This window comes from Lupinus angustifolius, chromosome LG20 (genome assembly GCF_001865875.1).
Source record: "Lupinus angustifolius cultivar Tanjil chromosome LG20, LupAngTanjil_v1.0, whole genome shotgun sequence".
In the NCBI taxonomy this organism is placed as follows: Eukaryota; Viridiplantae; Streptophyta; class Magnoliopsida; order Fabales; family Fabaceae; genus Lupinus; species Lupinus angustifolius.
In genome coordinates this window covers 9,228,964-9,252,800 of record NC_032028.1, presented here as the reverse complement: position 1 = coordinate 9,252,800, position 23,837 = coordinate 9,228,964, and the positions used below count along the sequence as shown (strand labels likewise).

Genomic DNA, 23,837 nt, shown 5'->3' with positions numbered 1-23,837 from the left:
GAATGATACATATATTCACAGAGATATACTCCATTTTCCTAATTGAATCAGACTACAATGTTCACAGTTATGATTAAAGAAAAGTCTTTCTCTTCTTCCTAATTCACGTGGACACGTAGAGAAACAGATAAGACAACAAAACAAATTACTATAAAAAAGTAAATGCATGAAATATATTCTTTACTTATGTATGCGACGCCCCGGCTTTGATTCTTTCCCAACTTTATCGCTTTTATGTCTCATTCTCTCTCTGCTAGGAATTTTATTTTCTATCTTTCTGACTCCATTTACAAGTTTAATTAATATTCCAAATTTAATATTTTTCATTGATAACCTCTTTCTCTCTCTTCGGATTCCTCTTAACGCCATTTCCTTTACTTTATATATTCCTTCTCTTCTTCTTCTTCACACCAAAACACAACCTTTCCATTCCCATAATTGCTTCAATCTCAATGGATTTCACTGAGAAAATGCATCGCCTCAAGATGGGGTTTCGTGACTATATCCAAGCATTAGAACAAGAACGTTGTAAGATTCAGGTTTTCTCTAAAGAGCTTCCTCTTTCTTTGGACCTGATCACACAAGGTAACCAACCAAACAGAAAATTAACAACTACCCTTTTGATTTTTTCGTGTGGCGACTATAAAGTTTATGCCTTTTTGTTTCTGGGTATGTTTTCTGAATGTTTTTGTTTTGTGGGTATGTTGTTTTTGGTTGAAATTTTGTGCAGCTATTGAAGCTTGTAGGCAACAGTTATCAGGAACAACAACAGAGTATAATTTGAATGTGCAATCTGAGTGTTCAGGACAGACAACATCAATGGAAGGTCCTGTTTTTGAGGAATTCATTCCAATTAAGAAGAGGGCATCCTCTGATTGTGATGATGAGGATGAACAACATTCACATAAGTCCAAGGTTTCAAAGGATAACAATAAGAACAACACTGATAAGAGGAAATCAGATTGGCTTAGATCTGTTCAATTATGGAATCCAAATCCACTAGCTGAAGAGGTACACAAAAAAGAACCAAAGCTTTATTGTCATTTTCTTTTGTTTTCTGCTTTGTTTTTTAAGAGAAAGAACAGAAGGGAATAAATGATTAATTGACTTAGGGGAATATGAAGAGCTCATTGGGTTATACTTATATGTGTGCTTAAGCAGGATTTTGGAAAGGCTTGTGAAAATAGCTTATGTCATTTGTACAAGCCTTTTTAGCTTATTTCAATAGTCATAAACTCTCTTGTGATGATCACTTATTAATTAAGTACTTAATTAAATTATTTATCGAATTGCGCCCTAATTTTATGTATGTTGGTGTAATAATTCCGATAAATTTTTGTTCAGGATTTGAGTAGAGAAGTGTCTGTGATGGAAGTAAAGAGAAGTGGAAGTGGTGGTGGTTTCTACCCATTCCACAAGGAGGAGAAAGCTGGCAAGACTATTGAATTGTTATGTAAAGCACCCTCTATAATGCCAGTAGTTGCAGCAAGTTCTACAGCGGTGACAGTCGCCAAAGACAATGCTGAAAGCAGCAAAAAAGAAGAGAAAGACGGGGACAGAAAGCAGCGCCGATGCTGGTCACCGGCATTGCATAAGAGCTTCTTGCAGGCCCTCCAGCAGCTTGGTGGTGCAGATAGTGAGTATCTTAAGCTATAACAAGTTCTGATTATCATGAGTTTTGGTCGTAATTGTAACTGCATATTGATGTTGATAATCTTCTGTGGCTTTAACAGCTGCAACACCAAAGCAAATCAGAGAGCTAATGAAGGTTGATGGCCTAACAAATGATGAAGTGAAAAGCCATTTACAGGTTTGTATGTGGAATATATATCTCAAATGTTTATGTAATTTTCTTTGTTTTGTTTCTCCTGTTCTTTTCATGATACAGAATCTTTTATCTATCTTGTTTTATAATATCTCACCCCTGCAGTTTTAAAGTATTCCAAACCATATATGAGATTCTGAGTGATAAATTATGTCAGAAAGCACCTCAATTTACAAATAAGCATATTTTTTTACATTGCAATGCCTAAATTTGAGATTGAAAATGTGTCCTTAATGTTGTTCTACTAAAATGACAGAACTTTACAAGTATAATTTTTCGTTGCACATGTTCCATCAATATTCTTGAGCTCCAATTCCAACTGTTTTATTTTCTCAACCACAATCTAAAATTTTCATTCCGGATTTACAACAGAAATACCGTTTGCACACTAGAAGACCAAGTCCCATGAATCACAACAATGGCAATCCACAGGCTGCACCTTTTGTCCTTGTGGGCAACATTTTTCTTCAACCACATGAGTACACAGCTTTAGCTACCTCAACAGCATCAACAGATCTGACCACCGTTGAGACACGTACCGGAATGCATGCACCGCTGGCCTCAAATCCTCCGACTCTTTCGCATGCACTAGCTGCGGCAATTAAGAAGCCACCAGTTAAGAAAGTAGAGCCTTATAAGTATTCAGAAGAAAGGGCTAATCAAAGTGAAGGGGCTGTTCATTCAAACTCCCCTGCCTCATCATCCTCCACACATACCACCACAACTTCCCCTGGTTACTGAATTTGAAGATATGGCACAAGTTTTGTAACCAAGTTGCTGTAGAAAGTTCTGTAATATTTTATTGTCACATTTTTTTCTTTCTTCATGTAATGTTGGATTTAGATTATAGAGATAAAATACACAGAAATTGAAAATTTTGTTGTGAAATAAATCACACCCATTTAGCTGTCAATATGTTATTTCCTTGGCACTGTCCACTAGGTGCATTGTGATATAAATTTTTGATTTCTGATAGCGACATTGGTTCGGATGACTAATCATGTATTCCAGAATAGATTAATTACTTATCATTGTGTTTATAATTTGGTGATGTGTGGTCAACCTGCACTGTCTTTGATTATTTGGGGTTGGAGTTGGTATGATTGAATTAATGAGATTACTATAATGGCTTGGTGAATCTAAGAATATTCCAGAGAATATGCAATGAATAAAAATCTAGACATTATCCCTATGGATTGAGGATAAGATTATGAAGATAGAAAGTTTTATCTGAAAAGAAAGTTATTACATTTTGGTTATATTCATATAAAAATAGACATTATATAATGTAAAGAAAATATTAGTGTAATTTTATATCATCGACACATTACTTATCATATAATTATTAATATATAAATGATAAAGAATATATTGTCATTGTAAAAATAAAGTTTAGAACGTTAATGTACAACTCATTTTCTCATAAAGATACAGTAGTTCATTCTGAATAAACAATATTATATTTTTCACATGGAAAGTTAGCCTATTTAATATACGAGGGAGATCCACTTACTCCGAGAGTAAGTTTTTTATCATAGTCATTAATTCTAGTAATATCTAATGGTTCGGATTTACTTATTAATTCAAACAATTAAATTTTACTAAAATTAATAGTTAAGATGAGAAGTAAATTTAAAAAACTTACTCCTTATTGAATGATATAAATATTTCTAACTTTATAATGATTGGAGAAAGAGAAAAAGAAGTGGAGAGGAGAGAAGTTATAAAGAAAATGAATTTTTCTATTGTTTGGTTAAGAAAAAAGTAATGGGTGAGAGAAATAAAAAAAATATAGAGTAAATTACACTGACATCCATTAGTTTCAGTGAATTACACAAATCATTCTTCATTTTTCTACATCTATACAAACCCCATAATTTTATACTTTCATTACACTGATCATCCATGCATGAGAAATAAATGTAATTTTTTGAACAAAAAATGTGATAAATGCAATTAAGTTAAACAAAACATGATATATTGTGAAGACAAGTCCAAATAATATATGAGTCGATACATCTTTATTATTTTTGGTTCGTTATGATATAGTATAAGAGCGATTTAAACAATATCTCTTTAGAATTTTTGATGCATTTTGTAATAAAAAATAATAAAGGTGCATTGATTTGTATATTATTTGGATTTTTTCTCACAATGTACTATATTTTGTTTAAATTAATTGCATTTATTACATTTTTTGTTTAAAAGGTTATACTTATTTCTCATGCACATGTGTGGTTAGTGTAATGACAATATAAAAACTATGGGAGGTTTTGTGTAGGTGTAGAAAAGTGAGAGATAATTTGTGTAATTTCACTAAAACTCATAGGATGTCAGTATAATTAACTAAAAAATATATGATACCAAAATTCTTTCTCACCATATGTGAGGAGAAAGTGATAGAAAAATGAAATGACAAAATCAATCTCTTTAACGACTTTCCATATTTTATTATTATTTATTGACAAATGTTTTTCACTATTATTTTTCTTTTATATTTTCTTACTTCATAAATATTGTTTAAAATTAAATTAACATAAGTTTTATAAGAGTAAATACTCATTTCAATCATTCAAGTTTTTCGACTTTACCATTTTCGTTTCTCAAAAATTTGAAAACTTCAAAGGGTTTCAAAAAATTTCAAATGTAAGTTAAACTAATCATTTTTAAGGTCAAATTAGTCTCTATAAAACATGTTAAAATGACTAATTTGACACACATTTGAAATTTTGGGGTGCCATTTTCGGTTTTCAATTTTTGAGGGATCAAACTAGTAATTTAAAAAATATGAGGGACTAAAATTGTATTTACTCTTTTTATAATAAATTTTATAGATGTAATTCTTAAAATTTTAATTAGCATTAAAATATTTTTTCCATATTCTTTTAAGTATACGAGTATTTTTGTGATTCAAAAAATTATGTTTACATTTTATATTTTATTTCTTTTCTCTTTCTCTCATACCAAACAATACACAATATACTTTATTTCTCTTATTTTTCTTTCTCACCTCTCTCTTTCTCCCTATTCTATTTCTCTCTTTTTCAACTTTTCAACCAAACAAAATATTAAAGAAGGGAAGTTAAGAAAAGGAAAAACATCCTTATTAATGTCTTTCTCTTCACCATATTGATAAGATGATTTATCAGTTTAACTAATAATTCACTAATTAAATTGCATATTAATAAAATTATATATACACATATATTATACTAAACTTAATATTTAAAACTAATAAAAAATATGATAAATAATATTTGTTAAAACAAAATGTGTGATGAGATAGTATTAAAAAGAAAGATAAACATTATAAAACTAATATTTTAGAATATTTGATCTTCTTCATTTTGATAGAAATAAACTTTCATCAAAAATATAATTTTAAATGAAAATCAAGTTATATGATTAATGGTTTAAATAAAATTCTGTGGGTATGTTAGGCTTTTGACAAAAATGGGAAAAGAGAAAGTTCTAAGAAGATAGAATTTCAAGGGGCCAATACTTATTAATATATCTAGTCTGTATTTGGTTTAAAAATTGAAAACATATTTGATTCTTAACATATAAAAAATTCAACATAATCCTTAAAAGTTTTTAATGCGGCTGAAATAGTTCCCGTAAAGGGATTAAAGAGTACCTAAAAATTGTTAGAGAAGAAATAACATTTCCAGTAAGGATCAAATTGAGACACTAAATGTTTTTTTGTAAATATTTTTTTTTAGTCTTTACTCAAATTTTAATTATCTTATATTAAAAACATTCAAAATTTAACTGTGAAGTGAATTCATGATTCTTGTTTTACTTTAATTAGAAATCTTACAAGTTTTAATCCTAAAAATGCACAAATGTTAAATATTCTGTAGAAATTTTTATTGGTGTCCATAATAATCCTTCATAATTCAAGCACTATCCTTTAATTTCCACACAAAAAGTCACATGGTTAAAAAACACATAAAATATCCCATGCCTAAATCGGCTAAAATATCCTCCAACTAAGCGTTTTCTTCTATATTAATTAGGCTGTTTATATCAGAACTAGTTAGGTAAGTTAAGTGGAATTCTATTTGTGATCTCTAGAATATTATTTTGCTTCCTAGTTGATGTTTGTATTTTTATTTGCATAAAATCATTTTTACTGTTTTTTCAATGTTGTGATAATCGGACTGGACTAGATGGTCTGACCGGTCTAATTACTGACTGAACTTGAAAACGGTTTTAATTTGCAGTCTTAACTGAATGAGGATTGAACTGCTTTGAACGAGAAAATTTCGATCTAACTGTGTTAAACCCTGTTAAACTAGAATAACTCAGAAGTAAATCAGATGGTTCACTTCAAAATTTAAAAAGCATAATACTACTATAATATTTTATTTTATTCAAGTCCAAAAAATGATGAGATGCTACTTCAATATAATTATATATAATTATTAATTATATAAAATTTTACATTTATATAAAATTATAATTTTTTTATTAATTATATATAAAATCATCAAGCCCGACCGAACAATTTAACTGTTTAAACCTAATATGTAACCTCTTATGATTTGATGTCCAGTTCGGTTTTTTTTTTATTCTCCTTTGTTTCCCCCTTTCTAAACTGGTCAAAACCCATTGCATTGGCTTACTAATCACCCTAGACAAGTTAGTTTATGCAAAATGACCTTACTAAGTATATTATTTGCTAGGTATGGAAACTTTTTTTTTATTAAAACCAATCCATCACTAATTAATTAGGTTACTCAGTAGATTCAATTCATAATGTCAGTCTCCCATCCATACAATAAAAAGTGAGAATATTCCAAAATATGATCTTGAGGATCTTCAATTAATTAGTCAACCTACTTGACATTGTGGATCACATTGTCCCCCTCAATTTCCATTAACAATCAAAGTATTATTATTCATATAATATTTATTTAGATAAACTCATTTGCAATATTAACTAAATAACTTTAATAAGAGTGAATTCTACTGGTCAGATCAACATGAATGTCGATTTAATTTCATGTTGGGGTTGATATATGCTTTGAACACAGTAAATTAGTATTGTGATAAAAAATTAAAGTTGGTAATATCAATCAAAGTGTAATTCTTAAAGTGATTTTTCATCACCCTTCTTGCTTCCATGGGTCCATTAATTATTTAATTATTGGCAAATTCACATATGGGGATCATCTGTCCTATTTGGTGTCCCATTTGGTATCCCCATCCAATCAGAAAATTTTATTTGATTAAAATTAAAAATTATAATATCATAAATTAATATATGTACATTATTCTATGAAATTTAATTGGCTTGGTGCATGAGAATAGAATTAGGATATAATATCCTTGTCCCAAATTCACCAGCATCAACCGGCTGTTGAGGTACTCAAATTTGAGTTTATAGCAAGTAATCACAAAGTAAGCCAATTGATTAATTAAATAATAAGCCAATAAATTAAAGCATAGAAGTTGTCAAGACCTCAAACCTTAGATTTGTTTTTTCCCTGCCAATATTCACCTGCTCTTCTTGGTTTCATAATTCTTTTCCATTTTAAATATCAAACAATAGTAATTGTTTTTATCAATTACATGAAAGCATTTATTATATATATATATATATTCGAAATTAATCATTAACCCAACAAGTAGAATCTTATTTGGTTTGAGTTTCATTTGTTTATTTATTGAGTTTGATTTTTAACTTAAATTCAATTTGTTTGGTTGATGAATCAAATTTATAAAATTAAATAAAGTGTAAGTTTTAAATAAATGTCAAATTAATTTGATTTGTGGCCAACCCTAATCTATATGATATCACTATAGATCAAACTGGCATGTGCTGAAGGAGATTATTCTCACATATAAATAGCATGCAACTGCTATTAAAAATAGAAATGTGAAAGTTTCAAGCCTATGTTAAGTCTCCATTTTCAAAATCACACAATCTGAATTTGAAAAGTATTTGTGGAACAAAGTAGTAAAAGAATTTAAAATTAATTTAATAATTTAGGAGCAGCGCAGCTATCTAGTGTATTTACAATATTATTTACCCTTTGTGTTTAAACCCCAGTATCTTGCTTCTTTTTTCCTTTTCTAAACTAATAAATTCAGTGGTGTGTATCAAAACCCCAGTATCTTATTTTATATGTTGTCTAAGCAATAATAATAAAACAACAATAATAATAATAATAATAATAATAATAATAATAATAAATATTTAAAATTTTGAATTAACATGACCGTGTAATATTGTTGCTATTTGAGTTCATGGCGGTGATATGCTATAGGCCTATTGCTATATGATTATGCTTTTATTTTTTAATGTCGGAGACTTTTTGAATTTAGATATCATCTTGATTCAATTATGTTAATTATCATGCATTTGCCGCCAGCAGCGAACATGCTAAATAAACAACTAAAATAGACAACAAAATAAAAAGTGCAGTTGGAGCGTTTTGTCTATAGTTTATTGTTTTCATATACATAGTTCTCTATCTATGAGTAGAACAAAAACAAAGTAAACATGTTTATCTGTGAGTTGAATTTTAAAGAGAGATAAAAAAATAAAAGACTTCAGGGTTATAAAATATACTTATAAGATTATTCTATCTCTTTCAAAAAAAATTATTTCAATATTAACTCACAAACATTTTCAGGATTCCCATCAAAGTCATCCATAGGCTACATATGGTCCATATCAGGAATATTCCAGGAGAAGGAGGCATATTATTGTAAATATCAAAGGTTTGTGTAATGAATTAGATTCTTTGTTTAATTATCTTCTTCAAGGAAAGGTTAAATAACCAAAAATATTATTATCTGTCCAGCCTAAACTTTTATATTCCCTTATCATTCAATTATTCAAGAGACGAGTTAATTAGACTAATGATATAGCTAATTAGATATATTATTTTGGTTTTATATATATGTGGTGTAGCTATTAGCAGGCAGCAATAAGCATATGTTTATATGCGCATATAGTGGTGTGTAAATTTAAGTAATATGAAGCATTACTAATGCAAATTCGATGGAATAATACACTATATTATCATCATTCTGGTGCTATCAAGTCCAATAAAACAAATCTGGCTAGATAATGTAAATTAATGATGTTTGCATTATATTAAAAAGAAGTATGTTAGCCAAGTCCTAATAGAAAACAGTGAAAATTTAGGCATGATGTAACCAATATTATCAAGCAAACAGAAAAAAAATTGTAATTTAGAAATATACTTCTTTAGAGAAATAATAAAGTTGTTAATAGTTCGAATCCTAAAAATAAATATTTATAAGGTTAAGACTGTGTGTATATAAACTTCTCATACCATACCGAATCACACTTTTTATGTATTTTTCTTACTCCAACAAATAAAGCAAACGTTATATTTTATTAATCTGAGTGTGTTGGATTAACACATTTTAATTGGTTCTATCTATAGATATGTTTTGACCACATGGTTATGAGATCTCAATCAATTTAAGTTGATAATAGAAATAATTATATTTTGATGATGATTGAACCACGTGTTGGCCGAAAGAACATCGTGTCTGGTAAGTCCATGGCATTGATAATATAATTAATTGTACTACTTGGATATAACTGGAGAGAGTCAAGCTATTTGTCCCTTCAATGAATCAAAGGCCAGGTATCCCTAATGGTCTCTTCAACAAATGAAAAACAATATATGTAACAATGATCTTATCTACATATCATAAAAGGTTCGTGAATTGAAATTTAGAAGGAATGAAAGAAAATACAAGATTTTGAAAGTCATTTTATAACTATATTTTATAATTCTCATATATTCATTTTATCTTTCTAAAACTTAAGTGACAAACTAACTTCCGAAACATGGAGATTGAATACTAAGCTTCCCTTCAGGATTTTGATAAGGAATATTCTTACAATCTTAACATAAATCAAAAGCAAAAGTGAAGTTTTGTACTTTACTCGAGTTAGAACACATAACAAATGTATTCGCTACCTTTCCACGTGATTTTTTAAGAGAATAATGCACACTCTTGAATCTCGTCTCTTTCTCAACTTTTCTCTTTGGTTCTTAGCCATAAATTAAAATTCTTTTTCCCCATAACCATCTATTAATATTACACGTCTTATACTTTGTTTAATATTAGTTTTTAATGGTTTATTATTTGGTCTTGATTGACTTTCTTTCTTTATTTAGTTACACGCGATTCCATTAATGAAAGGTTAATAAAAAACAAATTCTATTCATATTTAGTTTTATAGCGCTAAAGTTATGTATAGCACATTTCTTTATTTTTATTTAATTATTATTTTTAAAGTTGAAACCTTTTATTAAGAAAGATATAAGGTTTACAAGAAGTGTAAATCAGCTGGGCAAGAGAAATGAGCCAGCTGACTAGCTAGGTATCCAGCCAAATAACATCATGAATATCAAAATTCAAAAGCAACACTTCTTAATTTCAATTTTCACTTTCAAAATTTAATTACAGAAAAAATAACTTTTGAATTTATGTTTATAATTATTATGCAAAATTATAAATAATGCGAGGTGCATATATATACTCACTACATACACGTTGACACTAACATGTCTGTCAACCCATATGTTTATATGCTGAAATTTATTATAAAAGAATTATATTTTCAAAAAGAATAAGCCCACAGTCTTTGATCAAGTTGATTTTGACACCTCTTAAAAAAAATGTGAAGTTTGTCATCTAAAACCATTTTTCCAATGCAAAATCAAAGACACAAAAGCAACCCACAATATAATCAAAGTTTAAGAAAAAAAATTACATAATTCATAAATTGTTACCGTTTGAAAATGAAATGGAGAGGTAGAGTGAGAATTTGGCAAATAGTAATTTGTAATTGTTGAATGTTTTTCGGTTAGAACATTTTGTTATATGGACTGTGATTTTGTTACAAAACTTTGAAAATATTTTAAAACGTGAATGAGTGGTAAGTGAAATATGTTATCATGTACCTCTTCTAGTAACTACGTTTCATTAAGTTGGTCTTCTTCAACATTGTTCATTGTTACCTCCTTTATGTTACAAATATGAGTCAGAGCAACAAATTAGATTTTTAGAACTTGGACCTCTTAATTGGATCTAAATTTCTGCCTAAACCTATTGCAATTATTTGGAGAGAATTTTTTTTTTAGTATTATTGAAAGTGCACATACCATTGTCATTAATGTGGAGAAGTTTTTGCAGCCTTGGATAAATATTAACCTCGACAATGATTTGGGCTTTTCAATTGATCAAATATTTTGGCCCAATCTTATATTTGTGGACAAAATCAAATATCATGGAGAAGAAAGTGATATCCTTTCAAATTTAATGGAACAATCTAGTGCATTTGTAGAACAATTATCCAACCTTGACGACAAAGGTTGATTTTAAAGGGCCAATAATGATAGGATATGTGTTATGATATTTGTTATGTGGTTTATTAGAAAATGAATAAGATATGATAGTTGATCATTTAAATTTAATAATTGATATTACATTAATATTTCTATAATGTTCTTATGTCGTAAGATGATGATACTTGTATGGTCATCATCACCTTAGGTTACTTTTTTTTAATAGTGTATTGTTTATCCATAATGAGGACATGAATTGAAAAGTTATCTTTTAATATAGTCTTACTCTTAATTCTTAATAGTATAATAACTTATAGCTTAATACCTTAATAATAGGCATTCTTATCTGAAAACGACCTTCACAACATTCATGTTATGGATGAAGATCACATGTCATAAGTTGATGTCTCTAACTCTGTTCCGCCCAATAATATAGTGTCATATATATCATTAAAAAATATTCATTGTTATGTATCTTCTCATTCCCTTTGTTGAAATTAAATAGAAATTATGTGACACCATATTATTAGATTGGACAGGATTGAAAACACCAACTTGAAACAAGTGATCTTTATCTCCATATTATTGTCCTTTCTATGCCTTTCTCATATCCTTCATTCTTAAAAAGTGTGATTAAGTGTTATATATGTATTCTTAGACAACTCAAGCATTTTATACCATTGGAACACTTCGAAAATTGTTCCATAGTAGTGCAATTCTCAGAAGTGTCTTCTCCAAGTACACAAGATATGTTTGGGCACCATATTGTTACTTGACAATATCTCTACTTTAGAGAGCTATTCCAATGTTAGACTATTATGGTATGAACATCCACTTAAAAGTTACATGCTTGTTATGATTGTTAAACTCATATAATACATTAAGGCTTTGTTTGAAAGTTATGATGAAAAGAGGAGGAGATGGATCAAAGGGTTATGAAGAGAGAGGAAGTGGAAGGAAAATGAAAGAAATAATTTTCCTTCTTGTTTGGGAATATGAAATTTAGATGAGGAAGGGTAAACTAATGACAATATAATATTATTATTTTATTTTTCATTTAAAATGTAATTAACAATGGGTAATGAACAATAATGTATAATTATATAATATTACTAAAAATATTTAGTTATTTTGACATTTTATCTTCAAAAACCTAAAATTGGAGGAAATTTAAAAATAGACACATGGAGGGTTTTGGAGGGTCTAAGAAACCCTCCAAAACCTTCTTATCTCCTTCATCCAACTCTCAAACCTCAAAAACCATACTCCCAAACAAGGCTTAATAGTTTGTTTGAGAGTTAGATTGAGAGTCATTTCACAGATGTATTTCATGACTCCCAAACTTTCTATTTCCATTCTTTCCCTTCTAAACTCCAACTCCCAAACAAATCCTAAGGGTTCACCTAAAATGACCATTATTCTTCTCATTTATTTTGAAAGGATAATTATCATTCTTTGTCTAGGACATAAACATCATCGTCCTTTCTATGCCATGTATCATACATATCCTTCACTGCTCAGAAGCTTCATTAGCATCTAATCACCGACTTAGAGCAATGACTTAACTAAAGTTTACACATCATATCAATCCTCACATATGTCCTCTATGTTTCGGGAAAGAATCTTGGTTCATCAAAGTGTTCACACAAACTTAAACTTGTTACCGTTTATCAATTATTGGTTACCAAGAACATCCTATGGGATGGAGAACATATGGGTAGGTTCCATATTTGGTATTAAATAGTATTCTCTCATCTTTTTGGGTAAGAAATTAATTCATTTAGTTTGGGGTTGTAGTTGTCCCTCCCAATAAGTGTCGCTCATAAGAATCAACCCCACAACCTTTTGGTCTTTCTAGAATTTAGTGATGGGTAACTTTGATACGTTTCTCTATCTCTACATCACAACTCGTCTCTCTGAGTGGCATCTACTTATTGTGAGTTAAGTTTGACTAACCCTGCAATATGTTGGATAAGATTTATTTTGGCTAGATTAGAGAACCAAATCGATCAAAAATAGTTGGTTTAGATCAATTCATATTTCATCACAATCTAGGGTAAAAACCTATCTCCAAACCCCATAATACTTGGATTGTATCAATTTTATACTTGTTAAAAACTAAAAGGCCTCACAAAAGGAAAACTATACAAATTGGATAAAATATATTGTGAAGAACTACATATGTAAGAAAATTCTCAATTTGATATCCCGACTTCCTCTCAATTCTAATTACCATTCTAAATTTCACAAATTTGAAGTCCTGCATTTCACTCTCACTTCTATATTGTGAGGACTCGCGGATAGTAGTGGTCACACAATGGGCTATGATGAAGTTTCACTTCGAAGGCAATGACGAGGGGCTGATGGTGAATGAGGAACGCAACTCTACTTCTTGGTGGTACCACTCCAAAGGTGAGAGAGGAAGAGTAAAACCTATGTGATAGAAAAGATAGATAAACATATTTAGACATTCTTGTTAACTATCCTATCGACATTTCATACCAGTCACTCCGTGCCGATCATTCGCATTCTTATTTTAAGAAAATTATCATCTTCATGTTATATTATTAAAAAAAATTATCATGAGATATATACTAGAGATTAAAAATGTAAGTAAATTGTCATGCCTAAGTAATTTAACCACGTTTCATATTTTATGTCACAATCAATATAATTCACTTATCCATTCGACCACATTAGTTTGGAAATGAGAGGTTCAATAATTGATGTAGCAGTTAAAAAAGGAAACATTAATTTACATTAAGAGATATATAATATTTAGAAACATAAAATTAGAATTATAAATGGTAAAATAGGAAATATAAATTACTTCATGAAAATTATTTTATGTTTTCTCTTTATCTATTAGTATAGATATATTTGATAAGAAAAATGATATATTTTTTATCAATTATCCTTTATCATAAGAAAAGTAATATGTATCATAAAATAATGGCTTTTTAAAAATATTGATTTATATGTAATATATGTTATTGTCTTGATTATGTAGAATGAATGATTTTAGAGGAGAAGACTCATTTTACATCTTTGCATGACCACCTTTTAACCATCTAAAATCATGTTTGTTGAAAGTGAAAAATTGTAGAGTTGATTAAAACTTCTACACTAAATTTTCTTATAAAACATCCAAACACCGAATGGTGTGCTTTATTTATACTCAACCATAATCCAAATCAAATTTATTCAAAAATCACATTTTTTTCTTCCAAATGTTCACTCAAAGCCACTCTTACCTTCACATGCGACCACACATATAAGAAAGCTTGCGGTGAGATATGAAAAAGCGTTAAAGGCAAGGGGAAAATGGGATCCATAACTCGCCCGCAAATTCTACTTCACTCTTATCGTCCCTCACTCAAACCCTCTTCTTCTTCATCTTCATCATCTCTTTTTCTCTTCCGAAATTTCCCAAATTCTCTTTTCTCATTCCCCAAATTCTCCACCCCCAAATTCCATCCTCGCACTTTCTGCTCCATTTCCAATTCCAATTCCATTGTTGGCGACCTTCTCGATTATCTCAACGAGTCTTGGACTCACTTCCACGCCACTGGTTCGTACAATTCATACGTTAAAATCCCTTGTCCAATTTCATAATTATATATTCATAAAACTCTATTATACTATTATATGCAGCTGAAGCTAAACGACAATTAATTTCTGCGGGTTTTCATCTTCTTGATGAGAATGAAGAATGGGATCTCAAACCTGGTGGAAGATACTTCTTCACACGAAATATGTCTTCTTTAGTTGCTTTTGCTATTGGTGAAAAGTGAGATGATGTTTTATCAACAAAGAACTTTGTTTTTGTTTTTTCCAGTTATCTGAATAATTTTAATGTGTACATTAGAGCAAAATGTAGGAAATGGTTTTCAGTTATATGAATAAAGAAAGGAGCCCTTACTGGTAAAAAAAAAGTTCCCCTTTTGATGGAATTTGTGTTATTCTTGAAGGTACAATGTAGGCAATGGTTTTCATGTTATAGCCGCACATACGGACAGCCCATGTCTGAAGTTGAAGCCAAAATTTGTGACGTTGAAAGCCGACTATTCGATGGTGAATGTGCAGACTTATGGAGCTGGCTTATGGCATACTTGGTTTGATAGGGATTTAAGTGTTGCAGGGCGTGTCATTGTGAGGAGTAGCAGTAACTCTTACGTCCATAGGCTTGTCAAAGTCAAGAGACCACTTTTGCGTATTCCTACACTTGCCATTCATCTTGACCGGTATAAATTTGTTCCATTAATGAGATGGTGATTAAATTGCAGTTTTATTTGTGAACTATTATCATAGTATGTTTAATTGTATATGTTTAATTCATGTGAAGCTACATTTAGAGCTGGTTTCTTCTTAATATATTTGAAATTTATTACATTATAAAATTACTTGAATGTACATTTATAATTATTGAATTTAAAGAAATAAGTTGATGTTTCATAATTCAAATTCAATCATGTACTAGTTATAAAGAATTTAGATATTGTTTACCTTGATGGTTTATACAGACTCAGATGCTACCATTGTTGTCCATATTGACGAAATTTCGTTGTGCTTTATAAACTTTCAAAATAACTATATTTGTAGGCTGTTTGGCCCCAGTATCATTTTTTCAATGACATTTTTTGCTAAATACCAATGCTCTTTGCTAAGAAGCATGCATGCTTGCAGATTCTGTCATGTTCTCTGATTTGTTTCATTGTTTAGCACAGTGAACCAGGATGGTTTTAAGCCAAATCTAGAGACTCATCTACTTCCTTTACTCTCATTGAAACCTGAGGAAATTTCTTCAGGGTCAAAAGAGAAGACTGCAGCATTATCTTCTAAAGCTTCTCATCATCCACTGCTTATGCAGGTAGCTATTATTTATCCTTTTTTCAAGTTGAATTTGAAGTACTCTAGTATTTGAACAAAATGCGATGCTCATGCATTTGAATTAGTTTCACTTCATTAGAATATTATTCATTGTAACAATATCTTACCTATCTGTAGCTTATTATTGTAACAATAACTTACCTATCTATTACTTATTATTCTTTACAATAACCTTTAACTCTAATTCTCAGATATTGTCAGATGAATTGAATTGTGATGTTGATGACATTGTGAGTGTTGAACTGAATGTTTGTGATACTCAACCTAGCTGCCTTGGAGGTGGAAACAATGAATTTATATTTTCTGGAAGACTAGATAATCTTGCTTCAAGTTATTGTGCATTACGGGCTCTTATTGATTCAAGTGAATCTCCTGGTGACCTAGCAAGTGAGCATGCAATTCGGATGGTTGCTTTATTTGACAATGAGGAGGTATTTTTGTTCTTACTTAATTTGCATGCTTCATGTTCTATACAAGGTAGATATTATTCCGTTTTTGCTCACAAATAATGTGCATATATTATATTGAAAATTGTTCCAATATGAAACGACCCACCTAAGCTAGGATTCACCAACAGCACGGAATTATTGTCTCCAAACTGAAGAGCCTTTAGTACAGTGTAGGGCTTCACTCCCAGCTTCAATATATCATCAGCCACAGTGTATACCATCTTATGGATGCAAGTTACAACCACCACTAGACTGCCTGACAAAAACAGAGTGATTATATCATAACTGTTCTAAAATCCAAAAGCTAGGACTAACTCAGCGGTACACCTTCCAAAGCAGGTGCCTAGAGGTTGTTTCAAGCCATATAAAAATCTCTTGAACCAACAAATCTTCCCAGACTCCTCCTAAGCAACAAAGTCAACTGGTTGCTCTACATACTTCCTCTTGCAAGACACCATGGAAAAATGCATTTTTAAAATATAGTTGATAAAGAGAATGATTTTTCCATGGAACAATTAGTGGAAGATCTTCCTATCTGCTTTAATTGAACAATTAACAAAAGATGCAAGACATGAATCACCAGGATAATATAGGTTTTCTCCATACTTACGAGTTGGTACGACACATTTTTATTATGTTATCATGGTATTTCATCATTCACCTCTCAATGCTATCTAACTGATGCTATTCAGGTGGGTTCAGATTCCGTTCAAGGAGCTGGTGCACCAACCATGTTTCAGGCCATCAAACGCGTAATTGGTAGCTTAGAAAATAAATATGTCGGTGAAGGTTCCTTTGAGCGCACTATTCGCCAATCATTTCTTGGTATATCTTCCACTTTTCACCCTTCCAAAGTAATTTCCATGCACAAATATAAGGTTGTTACCACGTGTTCAGTTCTAAATTACCGGATCATTGCCAGCTTCAGTTGTCAATCATGCGTTTTAGTGTAGGCTCCTATTAAAATACATGTGTTGTTGGTCTAGAATAACTACCTGCAGTGGCTCCTAGGAAGGCTTTAGGCTTAAAGATCATGGACTTTTGTTGAGAGTTCTTTTGTGTTTAGGGTTTGTAAATTGATCTTAAGTAAGAATGATGTGGGTGTGGGGTCTAAGTTAGTGGCTCAAATTGTAAAAAGAGGTTTCATGATCTGTTCCAGCCACTGCAATCAGGTGTTGCTGGACTTATTTTAAGGGTTATGACCAAGGAAATAATCCTAGATTTTAGTATTTATTCTGTTTCTATGCTTCTCTCTTTTGCTTGCTACTTCCTAGATCTATTAAGATGTCAAATTGGATTTTTGGATACAAAATAAACTACTTAAAGTTTATATTTACTTGCTAGATTTAATTGTTTGAGGATTCTAAGAAAATCTGCAGATGATTTTGTCCTGCAATATGGAAAGTTTGTCATTTGATTAGATGTAAAATTGTCAATGTGACAACACTATATTAGTTTTATTTCAGGAAGGAAAAAAAGAAGAATACATTTGACAGAAGCAATACTAAGTTTAATATCCTTAATGGCCACTAAAGTATTTTGTGGATTCTATGCCTAACAGTGTCTGCGGATATGGCCCATGGCGTTCATCCAAATTTTATGGATAAGCACGAAGAACTCCATCGACCACAGCTCCAGAAAGGACTTGTAATCAAGCACAATGCCAACCAGCGTTATGCTACCACTGGAATCACATCTTTTCTTTTTAAAGAAGTTGGCAAAATCCATAACCTTCCAACCCAGGTAATTCCTTCTTAGGATTTAATTTGTTTAAAAACATTCTACTTTTAATGTAAAACAAGTTATTATAAAGGTATGGACACATGTATTAATCAGGAGACTAGAGGAAAGTATTCTAATAGTATTTTATACCAATTCATTCAAAGTTGACCGTGTAGTGCTGCCCTTCTTATATAATCTTCTTTCTTGGGAATAAAACCTGTTCAAAAGAGAAAATATACAAATAAAACAAGAAATAGAAAGTACTTCTGTGGTCCTTTCAGGAAAATATGTTTCTCTCTCATCCTATTTCCTTAATATTTTAAATTTCATGTAATAGAAACAACTTTGTACCATTGCATTATAAACACACAGAATACACATGAGTCTCAATAGATTTCCCTATTGTTATAAGACTATACCAATGGTCAATACTGAGCCTCATCTTGTTAACATTGGTCTTGGATATACTTACTGAGCATATCCAAGACAATGTCACAATATGTTTTTCACGGATGATATTGACCTAGTTGGAGACACAGTAGAAGAATTGAATAGACAACTAGAAATGTGGAGACAAGCTTTAGAAGTAAACGATTTTTGTATACATTGAAGTAAGACGAAGTATATGAAATATAAGTTTAGCAAGAGATGGACAAACTCTTGGTGAAAACCTACCACAAAATACTGGACTTAAGTATCTTGAGTCAATCATACAACATAATGAGGAATTTGAGGAAGATGTAAATCATAAGATTTATGCGGGGTGGATGAAATGACAGAGTGCTTCAGGTGTCATATTTGATATAAATGTGTCGCTCAAGCTTAAGAATTTTTTTTACCACAGCTACAAGAACCACAATGTTATATAGAACTGAAATTGGTCGGTAAACTAGCAGAGAAGAGAAGTTTGCGTTAGAGAGTAGACACAATAGACAAAATAGGATTATGAATGAATGCATTAGGAAGAAAATTGGGATAGTTCCGACTAATGACTATAAGTAGAATGACTCCTTAGGTGGTTTGTAAATGTATGGAGGAGACCGTTAGAAGTCTCAGTAAGAAGAGTAGATTAAATAGAGATTAATCCAATTTCTAGAGACAAAGGGATGACAAGAAAAACCATAGACAAAACGATTATGAAATATTTAGAAATTAGTGTTTTGTCATTAAACATAATTTGTGATATAACATTTGTTATCATTTCATCCATTTAACCAATCTCACCTTGTGACAGTATGGACTAAGGCTTAGCTGCTATTGTAGCATTATAAACGTAACATCGGACTCCATAACTTGTAAGAAGCATTTTAATTGAGTTTCTAACTTCTATATGCATATGTAGCGTTGCAAAAGATCAGCTTGTCAGTTTCCAATAGTTGTTTTGTACTTCATAATCATATTATTAGTTAATAGTAATAATATGGAGGTAACTTTTGATGTTAGTATACTTTCCTAGAGATGTCTCATCCTCTGTTTAGAAAGCAATTTTTGAATAAGGAAGATAGTAAAACGCTTGAATCATCAAACATGAAAATTAATGTGTAGATAAGGCCATAAGGGCATGCCTTCATTTCTGTTCTTGTTGATTGTTATATCACATAATTGAGACTAGAGATCTAAAGTATGAATTTATTCCCTTAACATGTAGGAATTTGTGGTCAGAAATGATATGGGATGCGGATCAACCATAGGTCCAATACTTGCTTCTGGAGTTGGCATCCGAACTATTGACTGTGGAATTGCTCAACTTTCAATGCACAGGTATAAATGACTCACATTAATTCTTTTGGTATAACCAAGGGTAATCCCTCACCCTATTGATAAGGAACTCATCCCTTTCGGGGTGTTTGGTTGCCCTTCCAACAAGTGTCGATCTCAGGAATTGAACATTTGACTTTTTGTCTAATACGATACTTGGGATCTGGTAGAGTCTTACACCACTAGACCATCATCTTGTTGGTACTTTCACATTAATTTATAATGCTAAAAGAATCAGAAACCTATATTTAACCAAAGCCTGTGTGAAGCCATGTTATATGTTAATAATCTGTGGGTTGTTTCAATTACTTCTATGATCTTGCATATGAAATGGCCAATTGTTCATAATTTCATTTAATATGATTTGTCTGAGTTTGCTCATACTTGGATTGCAGTATAAGAGAAATATGTGGGAAGGAAGATATAGACATTGCTTACAAGCATTTCAAAGCATTCTATCAAAGCTTTTCAAGCATAGACAAAATGCTAACTGTGGACATCTGAGCTATGTTCTTGAGCCTAATGATTGGTATAATTGTTGCATTAGCTCGGAAGTGATAGTAAAATCATAACTACACATAGTTTGAGATAGCTTTGGATTCTTTTCTTCAATCTGAGAACAAAGCCTGATTCTCCTTAAATTATGAACTTTCTTAGATAGCTTTTCAGCTTCTCTCACTTTGATGAAATGCTAAACTGTAAATGCATTGAATGATGAAAGTTTTATTTATAGTCAATTGTTCTTAGAAATTTGGATTTAATTTAGTAGCAGCATGAAATGTGAGTGCTTATTCTCATATTTCACCTAGACTTGATAGGTTATCAGCTGTTTCCCCTGAATTCAATACATTTGTTTTGTGGATTTGATTTAGTTGTAATGCACAAGAGTACAATTGTTTACACGGTGTTGACCAATCATGTAGTTATATAATTTATTTTTCAAAAAAATCAAATCATGCATAATTGGTTGATGTAAAAAAACCATGAAGAGGATATATTTCTAACAAATGCTACAAAAAACAGGATGTGCTCTATTTCAATATAAGATAAATTAATCTTTTAGGCCACGTTAATGTGAGGCGTGCATCCGAAATTTTGTTTATGTATATTATCTCTATAGTTAATTTTTTTTTTGTCCTTTCTAGTCATATAGAATTACATCCATACCACTCATTTGTCATAATTAATATATTTTGACCAACTCAATGTAACTTGTCTCTCCTATTCTCTGGTCATAGATTGGACGACCATGCTATAAGGGCTCCCAAGAAAATCTTGCCCCATGTATCAAATCAATCAAATTTCATAGAATAGTGTATAATTTATGTTATTATAATTTTTATTTTTAATCAAATAAGATTTTCTGATTGGATGATGACACTAAATGAGACGGATAGGTGATCCCCATCCGATTATGGAGAGTGGTGGCTAATGTTACTTGGAGATTAATTTTCCAAAATGTTCCTATGATTAATGTTTTCGGGTCATGCGGGTCTTTGACATAGGCTGGGTGGCAATGGAAATATCATAGGAGGAGAAATTTCATATTCTTGGCTAGATTCACTGTAAATGTTTCAGAATAAAACTCTCGGTCTATAGTATATTTCTGACAGATAATATGTATATACTCATAATGTATGAGTTTGTTATATTGTTATTGTATCATTTATTGTTCATATTTAATTTTCAAAAAAATAATATTTAAATTAATGATAGATAATATATTAAATATGTATAAATCTGTACAATGATAGTACATAATATTATACTATTTTTCATCATAAAGGGAGAATTCTGAATAGTTAGGAGGACATCTATTGTATTATGATGAGTTTTTCATGATATTTACTTGTGAGATTCCTCAGCAAATGAAGGACACATTATAAGTCACGCATGAAGGTACTTCAGAAGTGAAGAAATCAAGAAGAAACACTCTCAATATTGACTATGACTTGTACAAAATGCAACAAGGATAATTCATTCACTTTCATTATCAAACACCTTTTGGCCTAGGGTAAAACTTTCAATTATGAGAATACATGTAATAAAATCTTGAGATGTCTTACCTGGGGGTTCAGATTCTCATCTACCACGACCGTGACCACTTTGTTCAGAAAGCTACAAAACATTAAGTCAGAACTCAATAATATGTTGAGAATAAAATATTTCCTCACACCAGGAAGTAACTTCTTTAAATCCACTTAGTGTTTGACAATCATACGTATCCTCCAGCCACGAGTAGCATCACGGTAAACAATTAAGTTCTTTGAACAAGTATCAAAACATTTGTATTTTCTAAACTCTACTTTCAAACCGACATTTTCAGCCAATTTTTATCGAAGAACCATTATTAAAGTTCTGGATGTTTAATCTTTCAGTAAATTAAAATCTTAAAATGTACTTGGTCAGCTCAACTTTAATAAGTTTCACTCAGATCAAGTTTCAGACCAAGTTTAATGTCAAACTACTTTAAGCTTGAGTTCAGGCTAATTAAAGTTCAAAAAACTAGTTATTAAATTTAAATTTATATTAGCGTTGAGAGGGTTTACTGGATTATATATACAAATGATAATAAAGTGTAACATTTACATATTTTTAGTATAAAAATTTATATACAATCTGTATATCATCTATCACTCATTTGTATTATTTTTTAAGAGTCAATGATAATAAAAATGAACAATAAATAATAGACTAACAATATAAAACTATTACATTAACATTGCATACATTAGTTACCCATTAAAGTTGATATAATATAGAATATATATATATATATAGAAAGTGAAGTTAGAACAACTCTTAATATCAGATATAAAAACATATTTGAATTATAGATATTATGACATATTTGATTCATGTTCAATTAATTTGTCTACCAATTTAATTTCAAACTCAAATTCAACATATTTGATTCATAGATCTGATGTGGTTGTTTTATAGAATTCAAGGAATCACACAAGAATCGATGAATTCAATGGAATAAGCGTAGGAATTCCTATAATTTGAGAAAGGAATTCGAACTTTCTTATTAGAATCAATCAAGATTTACAAGAATTTGACTTGAAGAAAGAAGAAGAAGAAGTTTTTGAAACTTTCTAAAAATGGAAATATGTTATTAACTACCATTTGAAAAGTTTTTATTTATAGCCTATTTCCTAACTAACTTGAAACATAATTACAAAGTCTACAAAATCACCCATATCATTGCCCTCCCCATAAGAACATTCTTGTCCTCAAGAATCAAAATTTGGAAATCTTTTACATAGATCATAGTAGAGTTCTCATGAAGCATCTTCAACCAATTGATGTTTCCATTTAACCAAAACCTTGGTTATTGATTGCCCTCTGCGTTTTACTGTGATTCTATCAACTATGAGCTTTGGTTCTTTGTCGTGACTACCTACACTTGTAGCAGAAGGAAGAATTGAGGAAGTAACGACCTGCCCAACATGCTTTTTCAGTTGAGAGACATGAAACACATTGTGGATTTTAGCATGCTCTGGAATCTGCACTTTGTAAGCCACAGATCCAACCTTGCTGAGTATAGGAAATGGGCCAAAGTATTTAGGAGCAAGCTTCTCATTACTCCTAGCTGCTACTGAGATTTGCTTGTAAGAATGCAGCTTGATATAGACTAAATCACCTTCCTGAAATTGCCTATCACTTCTATGTTTATCTGCTAACTGTTTCATTCTATCTTGGGCCCTTCTTAGATGAAACTTAAGCACCTTCAACATCTCTTCTCTTTTAGCCAAGCTCCTATCCACCAATTGTACCTTAGATTCACTTGGCAAGTAAGGCAAGTAAGTGGGAGGGGGTTGACCATACACTACTAGATCCAAC

At 30.7% G+C, this 23,837-nt stretch overlaps 2 protein-coding genes across 2 annotated transcripts; both read left to right on the top strand.

The window, feature by feature from the left end:
• LOC109336321 (myb family transcription factor EFM) lies at nt 312-2,734 on the top strand. The gene is made up of 5 exons (XM_019572848.1): nt 312-585; nt 731-1,011; nt 1,345-1,636; nt 1,734-1,810; nt 2,198-2,734. Exons 1-5 carry the CDS (start codon nt 453-455, stop codon nt 2,564-2,566), a joined length of 1,152 nt encoding a protein of 383 aa, XP_019428393.1. The 5' UTR covers nt 312-452; the 3' UTR covers nt 2,567-2,734.
• LOC109336320 (probable aspartyl aminopeptidase) lies at nt 14,430-20,741 on the top strand. The gene is made up of 10 exons (XM_019572847.1): nt 14,430-14,743; nt 14,827-14,962; nt 15,144-15,416; nt 15,895-16,042; nt 16,254-16,493; nt 17,204-17,336; nt 18,073-18,254; nt 19,882-19,994; nt 20,387-20,533; nt 20,580-20,741. The coding sequence occupies exons 1-9, from the start codon at nt 14,497-14,499 to the stop codon at nt 20,493-20,495; spliced, it is 1,581 nt and encodes a 526-aa protein (XP_019428392.1). The 5' UTR covers nt 14,430-14,496; the 3' UTR covers nt 20,496-20,533; nt 20,580-20,741.

Excerpts from the sequence above, each read along its gene's own strand:
- LOC109336321 (XM_019572848.1), top strand. The coding sequence starts at position 453 with ATGGATTTCACTGAGAAAATGCATCGCCTCAAGATGGGGTTTCGTGAC. Across the intron at positions 586-730 it reads TTTGGACCTGATCACACAAG|CTATTGAAGCTTGTAGGCAA; the intron begins GTAACCAACCAA and ends AATTTTGTGCAG. Across the intron at positions 1,637-1,733 it reads GCAGCTTGGTGGTGCAGATA|CTGCAACACCAAAGCAAATC; the intron begins GTGAGTATCTTA and ends TGGCTTTAACAG.
- LOC109336320 (XM_019572847.1), top strand. The coding sequence starts at position 14,497 with ATGGGATCCATAACTCGCCCGCAAATTCTACTTCACTCTTATCGTCCC. Across the intron at positions 14,963-15,143 it reads GCTTTTGCTATTGGTGAAAA|GTACAATGTAGGCAATGGTT; the intron begins GTGAGATGATGT and ends TTATTCTTGAAG. Across the intron at positions 17,337-18,072 it reads TATTCGCCAATCATTTCTTG|TGTCTGCGGATATGGCCCAT; the intron begins GTATATCTTCCA and ends TATGCCTAACAG.